This window comes from Mus caroli, chromosome 2, assembly GCF_900094665.2.
Source record: "Mus caroli chromosome 2, CAROLI_EIJ_v1.1, whole genome shotgun sequence".
Classification (NCBI taxonomy): domain Eukaryota; kingdom Metazoa; phylum Chordata; class Mammalia; order Rodentia; family Muridae; genus Mus; species Mus caroli.
The window spans coordinates 55,331,833-55,342,183 of NC_034571.1; the positions used below are offsets into that span (position 1 = coordinate 55,331,833).

General features: G+C 40.5%; 1 protein-coding gene across 1 annotated transcript in view; it reads right to left on the minus strand.

Annotated features, from left to right (window-relative positions):
• The window catches only part of Pla2r1 (phospholipase A2 receptor 1), a 137,486-nt gene that overhangs the window by 58,500 nt on the left and 68,635 nt on the right, over positions 1–10,351 (minus strand). Inside the window, exon 11 of the mRNA XM_021186203.2 lies at positions 4,112–4,275. Coding sequence (XP_021041862.1) covers positions 4,112–4,275 — 164 coding nt within the window. The remainder of the gene's footprint in view (positions 1–4,111; positions 4,276–10,351) is intronic.

The following is a 10,351-nucleotide window of genomic DNA, read 5'->3' on the forward strand; positions in this document are numbered from 1 at the left end:
TTCTTTCTTTCTTTCTTTCTTTCTTTCTTTCTTTCTTTCTTTCTTTCTTTCTTTCTTTCTTTCTTTCTTTCTTTGAGACAGGGTTTCTCTGTATACTCCTGGCTGTCCTGGAACTCACTCTGTAGACCAGGCTGGCCTCGAACTCAGAAATCTGCTGGGATTAAAGGCGTGCGCCACCACCGCCCAGTCCTAAAATTATTTTCATTGCTATTTCATAATTGTAATTTTGCTACTCTTGTGAATTGTAATGTAAATATCTGTGTTTTCTGATGGTCTTTGGCATCTCCTGTGAAAGGGTTGTTTGATCCCCAAAGAAGTTGTGACCTATAAGGTTGAGAATTCCTGGTTTAGATGGTAGGGTTTTGCCCTCTGAGTTTTTCTGATGCATCTAAGAATTATTAGGCGTGCTCAGGTTTTTATTTGATGGCATAGCCACTTCTACGCTTCTTGTATGTTGGGTTGAAAGCCTTTGGAAAGCACAGCTATTTAAACCATGTAGCTAACAAAGAGAATATAAATGTCCTTCTTTGATCTTTCCATGTTTTTTTTTCTTCTTAATTCAGGTATTCTAAAGAAATGTTTTAAAAACATTTAAAGCTGGGTTATAGGTGTTAAAGAACAGAGACTGAGCCAGCTTTTCCTTTGGGGTCTTACACTTCTCCAGAGTGCTCATGTAGTGGCTGGCCCATCCCAGAATGAGAGTATATGCATATAGAGCATATAGCTGAGAAATCCTAACAGGCTAGCCCAGATATTCTAGACTTAAGTGAGATATTACATACACATTGTGATAAGAAAGGCTAAGATTACAATGCAGCAGACACTGTAATATTTTATTTGATCCTCACAAAAATGTATTAAGGTAGACACTATTATCTTTAATACTTGATCTTAATCATCAAGAAACAGAGATGGAGAAAGTAACTTTCCTAAAATCATTGCACCTTGAATATGACTCAGTAGTGGGTACTCTGTACATATTAAGCTATCCCCCACATGATTTCTCATGGCCATTGGTCTCATCTTAATATCTTCAGTGGAGACAAGCATTTTTGGTGTTAAGGATGGAGCCTAGAGTCTCATGTAGGCTAGACAAGCACTAGCTATATCCACAGCCAAGCAGTTCTGATCTTCGTATTTACTTGAGACAAACTGTTAGGCCTCCCATACCTACAGAATAATGGGAAAATCTTGAGCTTAGAATTTTAAACTGTGGGGCTGGAGAGATGGCTCAGAGGTTAAAAGCACTGACTATTCTTCCAGAGGTCCTGAGTTCAATTCCCAGCAACCACATGATGCCTCACAACCATCTGTAATAGGATCTGATGCCCTCTTCTGGTGTGTCTGATGACAGCAATGGTGTCCTCATATAAAACAAACAAACAAATCTTTAAAAAACTATTAAGCTGTGGTTTCACTGCCTTTGGACTTATGTTTCATAATTCATCTCCATATAACTTACCCTCTAGTCATGTGGATTCAGAAATCTCTCAGCACTGCTTTATGATTCCTTGGCTCTGTATTTTTTCAAACTTAGTAAATTCTATTTCCATAGACATCAAATTTGACCATTTTTTAAAAATTAGAGGTGGAACAGTCCTTCCTCTGTGGAAGTCTATGATAGCTCATTACCAATGTTCCTGGCTTTAACCATTAGAGTGCTGTATTTTATATTATATACAACACACATCCCGCATGTTTCTATTGCTGTGGCCTGAATGGGAATGTCCTTTTAAAATTGACACGCTGGAAACTAATATCTATTGAGATACTAAAAGTACTGATTTACAAATACTGGTGTAGAAAGTTCTTCAGGACAGACCATAAGTTAAAAGATAAAAGACTAGGATTAGACAAATGATGCAGTGTTTAAGAGATTTGGCTGTTCTTCTATAGGACCTGGGCTCAATGCCCAGCACCCACGTGCTGGCTCACAACCATAGTTAACTCCAGTTAAAGGGGATCTGAAACCCTCCTCTGCCTTCTGTGGGTACCAGTCAGGCAAATGATGGATGGACATGTGTAGGAGGAATGTAAGTCCTTTTACTCACAGATCAGCTCTAGGGGAACCAGGAATGTTAAACCCATAGGTTTATCTCTTAAAGGGACAGATATGTAACCTGTTTTCTGCTGAGAAGGCTGGAAGTGGATGCAGTTAGTCACCTGGTGACCTTTGCACTATGTGTGTGTGTGTGGGGGGGGGGGCACACTGACTCCTTCCCCAGTCTGTTATCTCGAGCCTGTTCCCTAGTTAATCTACAGAACTCATCTTTATGGAAGAGGTGACTTGTACTTTACAAAGTATTTTGATGTAGTCATGTCTTAAGTTTTGTTACACATGTGGGACCGAGTTAGTTATCACCAGGAAACCTTTTCCAAATTGTGCTACACTTAAATATGCCTAAAAATAAACTACTTTGAGTCAGACTCTTGAAGTTTGAACCAAAATGGGTCATGTTGAACCAAACTATCTTTCTCTCTATTGTGGATCGACACTCTGATAACTATGATGTCTGCAGAGACCCCCATAGACACATATGTAGACAACACAGCTGTACACAAAATATAAAATAAAAGACTGTAAACACATACCCCCAAACCAGTGAGATGGCACTAGTTAAGAGTGGAAAATGTTGGCATTAGGAGGTGAGGAGAAGACAAACAGTCTTGTTTTTCTTACTGTATTTCTCTTTTCTTAAAAGTACTATATAGCTCATATAGAGTCATCTCAACAGATAAGGCTAGAACAAACATAGGTGTACTTAATTGATGCAAGATAACAGATACAGATCAGAACTGATCAGGGAAACTCGTGACATACAGTCATGTTATCCATAGTGAGAATTACTGACAACTTCATTGTTCAATTTTATAACCCAGTGTCACTTTGCTTATCATTGTTTTTGAGTTAAAATTAGGAATTAATCTCTGGTTAGACTTTTATAGTAAGGAAAATAAAGAGGGGGAGAGACTGGCTAGGAAGATGGCTAAATAGATAAGACACCTGCTGCCAACCCTGACAAGTTGAGTTCAACCTGGGACCTGCATGATCTTTCAAGTTCTCCTCTGAAACTTGCTCTGTGGCACACACATACTATAAAAACAAAACAAAACCCAATTGTGTGGCTTTTTAAACATGATTTCTATATAGTCCAAGCTGTTCTCCAGCTTCCTATACAGCCCATGCTAACCTCCACTCATGAATTTTCTGCTTCAGCCTCACTCCAGTGCTGGGACCACAGGGATGTTGTGTGTGCCTTTCCTTGAGTTGTCTCATACCATTTCACAGTTCACTAGTACTCATCCCTCTCTTTAGCTTGGTTTCTGGATGGACAGATAGATTTGTACAAAGTTCCCATGACCTTCTGCGAGGATACAGCTTGAGTCCTCACACACATTTCCTTCAGATTCAGAGGAAATCTACTGCCTCCTTTGTACTGATGAAACATCACAGACAAGAAGTGGACCAAGCCCTTCAAATGTATTGATGCTGAAATAAAGAAGGAATGTATAGTCTAGGCTGTCAACCTAAGCTTCCCAGCACCTGGAGATTATTCTTACACAGGTTCTATTGTAGGATGTGGCCAAAGCCAAGAGCATTGCTGAAATTGGTCAACCAGGCACAGATTTGTGCACTGGGACTCAGATGAACTAATAGGGCTAATAGCTTTGATATCAGAACTTCAGGAATCCATGAAGACCCACAAGAACAGCATTCCAGGGATGCCATGTGGTAACAACTGTGAACTGGTTAGATGGCTCATTTCTTATACCTGGATTATTCTAGACTGGTTAATCCCTTGTGATTCATGGACCATAAGGAGAGTCTGTAGGGAAAGACGTAAGGAAGACAAAAGTTTCCAATAACTAAGGCAAGTGTGGTCTCCAGCAATAGCTGAATCCCTGGAAATATCACGATACATATAAACTTTAAAATGGCCACCCTGTGTTGCCTTACATAGACCTGTAATGATCATTTTAGTGACAAGAAATATTAAGAAAACATTAATGGAGAATTGAAGGAAATGACCTAAGGTAGAGAGAATTCAGGGTCAAGGAAATAGGTTTGCAGGGGTGAGGGTGGAAGTTGGGATTATGAGGGACTACTCACTGGGTTGATGTGTGTTCCAGTATGTGTACTGCACCGGTTCCCTCTGCCCCGTGGTCTTCCAAGTGTACTCTCCTGTATTGTTTTGGTCTTGAAGAGCAATCCAAAAATAACTGTCCTTTTCTGCCACACTACTGATCAAACTGGTAATAAAAGCTTGTTCAAATCTTGATAGAAAAACAAAAAACAGGAAATTGTTATACTAAGTTTCTGGATGATTAAAAGTGTCATTAAAGCGTAATAAAGTGCACAGGATGGAACCTGAGTAAGCAGTTCTTGTTAACTCTCTAGAAGGCAGGACCAGGAAAAGCACAAGACTTTTGTATTGTTAATAGACATGAAACATCAGTGCAATCCAGAGATACAGGAGTGGAGAGAACGTGACTCCCTGATTTAACTCTTGTAACTGTCCCGAGGGCCAGAGTCCAGGTCTGATGCTGTGGTGAAATGGCAGCCTTCACACACACAGCAATGCATCTCTTGGAGAAAGATGTCTATTTTACATGTAGACTGCATACCACACACTGTATGCATGGGCTAGGGGAGGCAGGAGGGAGGAGGGAGGACTTTATGCTTTTCTGACCATGCATTTTCTACCACGTAGCATACTCGTGCCTTCTCCCCACGCTCGCTTAGTAAGAAGGAAAGTGGAGGAGGAACAATGCTACGCCTCCTGAATCAGTCTGTGCACGGGCATATGGAGTCTTATTCAAATGTGTTCAAAAGTGTATTTTCACTGAAGGTAAATTTCAACAAATCCAAGGCATTCCACCCACTCTCATTTCCCCCAAGCAGCTGAATGAATTTGCTCCCAATGATTGCTGGCAATGCTCCCTTTCAAATACAGATACATCCAAAGCAGATGCAAACAGCTTGTGTATACATGCTTACACACACACACACACACACACACACACACACACACACACAGACATACACACAACCGAAGCATGCATACAAAACTCAACTAGCATTGAATTCAATGCTTAGTTTAACAGTGCATTCAAAGCACATAAAATTAGAAGGATGTTTAAATGGTGGTGACGTCTGGCCAGATCTGCTGAGTCAAGAGAAAATGTAAGGCCTGGTACAATTACCCAAGAAACCTCAGGAGAAAGGGCATTGGACTTTTAGCATTCACTTTTGGATTCTTTTTATTACATGCATTATTCACTTGCTACAGAGAGCAAAAGCAGGGAGGCCCTGTGTAATCAGAGGAGACTCAAAGGGAAGGGAAGGACAAAAAGTGGAACAGTGAGGCCACCCCAGGGGATTTCAGTGAAGTACCTGAGGTGTTCCCTTTGTCAGAGCATGTGGGCTTCATCCGGCTTTAGTAAATATCCCCTGCAAATGCTCTGTCAACAGTCTAAATCTTACATTTTTAAAATCAGAAACATTACTTTTAGCTACACATCAGAGGCAGAACGATGCACACGCACGTTTCTGAGGAAGATATGTAAAGCTAAATATTGGCTAGATGCTGTGGTGATATTCCTTATTCTTTATTGGCTTGTGCGGTCACAATAGAAGATCTGCTGTATGGTGCCTTCTGCTACCTAGAATTGCTGTGCTACAAGCCAGAGACTAGTTACTGTGTTGTTGCTAAGTCCAAGGGTATGATTGGTTCTTCCATTAGTTTATCAAATTGTAAAACTTCCTTTTATTTACCTGATGTAATTGTCATCTAGTAGGCTTACTGTCTCTGTCTGCTGAGCCAGGCCCAGTCCTGGAAGCTTCTAGCCTCCATGCATTCTAATCTAGGCCTAGAATGTTTTCAGATGTACTGCTAACTAAGCTCACCCTTTCTAGCTTCTGAGCTCTGGCTGGTTCAACTCAGCTGTTCTTGCTGAAACTCTTCTCCAAGCTGACTGATTCAATCTGACTTCTCTGTTTTGTACTGTATTGCTCTGCTTGGCCTCAAGCTAGCTAACTTTGGCAATTTTTTCTTTCTTCTGGCTCCTTCTTGATCTTGGCTTCGGCTGCCTCTGCTGACCAGCACTGAATTCAACTGACTAAACAGAGCTGACTCCTGAGTGCTGAGATTAAAGGTGTGTACGACTCCTGGACCTGAGCTTTTTTGGAAAAAAGTACCAAAAAAGGTACCTGGAACTTGCTCTGTACCAGGCTGGCCTTGAACTCAGCGATCTGCTTGTCTCTGTTTCCTGGGATAAAAGACATATCTGTATTTTGGCCAGTGTAGTCAGATTGCTGGATTAAAATTCTTCTACCTCAAATAATAGCAAGAAATGACTCTGTCTGTAAACTTGGCCTTGGGTGTCATTATTTGAGACAACAGAGTGTTTGTACCCTGTTGGTTATAGATTTATTCACTCCACTGTGATTTGCTATTTTATCTTCATCATTGTTTGAGACAATAAAAACCTGTTTTTTGATTTGTAAATGCTATTCTTATGGAGCACATATACTTTTTTTTTTTTCCAGAAAAGCTCAGGTCCAGGAGTAGTACACACCTTTAATCTCAGCACTCAGGAGTCAGTTCTGTTTAGTCAGTTGAATTAAGTGTGGGTCAGCAGAGGCAGCTAAAGATGAAGAAGGAGCCAGAACAGATTGCCAAGCATTCAAAACACACACACACACACACACACACACACACACACACACACCCCAAAAACAAAACCCACTAAACTTTCCTCAGTCCAGTTTACAAGATGGTACCATTAGTAAAATAATTCAGCAAGCTCATCTAAACCAAACATGTTCTTTTGAAGCTGTCCAGGGAGTGCTTTGGGTGACCATGCATGGTCCAGGGCAAGCTCTTGAGTATCTGTTTCCAGTTAACAAAGAAGCAATTGTACATTCTTTACCATTTTCTGTCTGGTTTCAAACACTGGATGAAAAAACTCTGGTTACAATATGTAGATGATATCTGAGAAGAGACACCATGATGAAAGGATTTAATTTGGGTTCATGGTCCAGAGGGTTAGCATCTATGACCATCTAGGTGGGTAATATGGCAGCAGGCAGGCAGGCATGGTGCTGGAGCAGTAGGTAAGAGCTTACATCTGACCCACGAGCATGAGACATAGAAAAAGAAAGAGAAGAGAGAGAAGAGAGAGAGGGATAGAGAAGGAAAGAGAAAGACAGATGGAGAGGGAGGGGAGACGAAGAGAGAGAGAGAGAGAGAGAGAGAGAGAGAGAGAGAGAGAGAGAGAGCAAGCACACTAACTGGGAATGAAGGTAGGCTTTGGAAACCTCAAAGGCCACCTTCACCATTAGTGATACACCTCCTCCAACAGTTTTAAACTTTCCAAACAGTTTTTCAACCAAACCTTCAAATATATGAGCCTATGTAGACCATTCTCATTCAAATGGCCACAGATAATAACATTTACAATATTTTTACTCTGGTGTTTTAGAAGTATTTACTGAAGTTCAGAGTTAGCTATATGTCATCTGGTCATTTTGTTTGAATTTACTGATGTTAATTCAAATGTTGCTATGGTGTAAGAAGCCAAGATTTTTGTATATACATAGTTTTATGTTATCCTTTGAAACAAGAGAAGTTGTCTTTCTATCTCTAACAATAACAATTAATCATTTATTAATGATCCAAAAATGAAGCTAAGGAAAGAGTGTCATTTAACTCTCTAAAATGACATCCTTAGGAACAAAGACAAACAGGGAATAGAATGTACCAAATAACAAAAATTGCATGATGCTAATTTAAAAAAATATCAAATATATAAAATGAATTGGATGATATCCCACATTTACAGCTGAGAAAGCTTACTATTAGCTTGTCCACACTACCATAGTGGACAACAAATTCAATGCAATCACTGAAAATTCCAGTGATTTGTTTTTTCAGAATACATAATTCTGCAATCTATGTACAGTTTCAAGGGATCTTGAATCCCTCAAACAACCACAAAAAAGAACGAAGTTGGGAGTCTCAGATTTTTTATTTCAAAACCTACTTTAAAGCTACAGTAACCAAAACAGTGCTGTGCTTCTGTGAGACTGACTTATGGGAGATCCGTGGAATAAGATGGAAGAAGCCACAAAATAAAACCTTGCATATGTGGGCTAATAATTTCCAGGAAAAGCACCGAGAACATTCCATGTAGAAGGTCCATTCTTCTAACAAGTGGTGCTGGGAAACCCAGATAGGCATTTGCAAAACAGGACCTTACCTTAAACTGTGTTAAAAAATGAACTCAAAGCAGATCAAAGACCTACAGATAAAGCTAAAGTTGTAGAATTCTTGGGATAAGAAAAATCTTATGGCACTGGGTTTGGTAATGGTTTCGTGGATATGACACCAGAGAGACAGACAACAAAACAGCAGATAATCTGGGCTTCATCACAATGAAAAGCTTTTGGGCATCAAAGATCAAAAACAGAAAAGGCAAACACAAATTGAAGAAAATATTCCCAATCATCTATTAGATAAGGGTTTAATATACAGACTACATGAAGAACTCTTGTAATTCAGCCATACAGATCCTAAGTTTTAAAAGGGCCATGGATTTAAATAGAAATTTCTCTGAAGATGGTATACAAGTGGCCAATATGCACATTAAAAGGTGTTCAACACTGATAGTCAAAAGAAATAAAAACCACAGTAACCATGAGATACTTAGTAGGATGGCTATTATCAAAACAGGAGAAAGGAAGACAATTGGAAGATAAGAAGTAAAGCCAGAATATGGCGACACAGGTGCCCTGTGTGCTGCTCAAGGTGCAAAATGGTATAATCATCATGGAAAGCAGTTTTGTAATTTTTCAAAATATTAAAAATAAAATCACATGATTCACTAATCTCTCTTCTGACTATATCCTCAAGGAATTGAAAGTAATAACTCTTATTTATTTATTTATTTATTTATTTATTTATTTATAGCATCATTATTCATAGTAGTCAGATGCTGGAAGCAATGTTTGGTGGTTTGAATAGGTTTGGACCTCATAGACTTGTGGGTTTGAATGTTTGGCCCATGGGGAGTGGCACTATTAGGAGGTGTGGCCTTGTGGGAGGAAGTGTTTCACTGTGGTGGTGGGCTTTGAGGTCTCTTCCTATGCTCAGGCTCCGCCCAGTGTAGAAGAGACCCTTTTGCTGTCTGCTGTGGGAGACAGTCTCCATCTGGCTGCCTTTGCATCAAGATGTAGAACTTGCCCTCAGAGATTAGTCTGCGCAGGTGAGAGTGTGGACTACAGAAGCTAACAGCTTCTGGGATAGGCAGAAGCCACACAGCTTCTGGGGCAGACCCTGTTTCAGGCTCCAGACATCTGGGTACCTTCCCTGCCAGAGGAGAAGTGTCTGCCTCACCCAGGAGGGCTTTGCCGGAGTACCTGGGGGAGCCATCTCTGGTCCGTGATCTCTCAGAGACAAGACAGTGTAGGTGAGAGTGCCGACTACAGAAGCTACACAGCTTCTGGGACAGGCCCTGTTTCAGGTCTTCATCTTCTGCCAGGAGGCAGGTCCGAACGCCAGATATCTGTGCACCTTCCCCACAAGAGGAGAGCTTGCCTGCAGAGAGTACTCTGATAACTGAAACTCAGGAGAGAGCTAGTCTCCCAGGTCTGCTGATAGAGGCTAACAGAATCATGGGAGGAACAAGCTCTAGCCAGAGACAACTATAACAACTAACTCCAGAGATTACCAGATGGCGAAATGCAAATGTAAGAATCTTAACTAACAGAAACCAAGACCACTCACCATCATCAGAACCCAGCACTCCCATCTCAGCCAGTCCTGGATACCCCAACACACCCAAAAAGCTAGACCCGGATTTAAAAGCATATCTCATGATGATGGTAGAGGACATCAAGAAGGACTTTAATAACTCACTTAAAGAAATACAAGAGAACACTGCTAAAGAGGTACAAGTCCTTAAAGAAAAACAGGAAAACACAACCAAACAGGTAGAAGTCCTTGAAAAACAGGAAAACACAACCAAACAGGTGATAGAATAGAACAAAACCATACAAGACCTAGAAAGGGAAGCAGACACAATAAAGAAAACCCAAAGTGAGGCAACACTGGAGATAGCAACCCTAGGAAAGAAATCTGGAACCATAGATGCAAGCATCAGCAAGAGATTACAAGAGATGGAAGAGAGAATCTCAGGTGCAGAAGATTCCATAGAGAACACGGGCACAACAATCAAAGAAAATGCAAAATACAAAAAGATCCTAACTCAAAACATCCAGGAAATCCAGGACACAATGAGAAGACCAAACCTACGGATAATAGGAGTAGATGAGAATGAAGATTTTCAA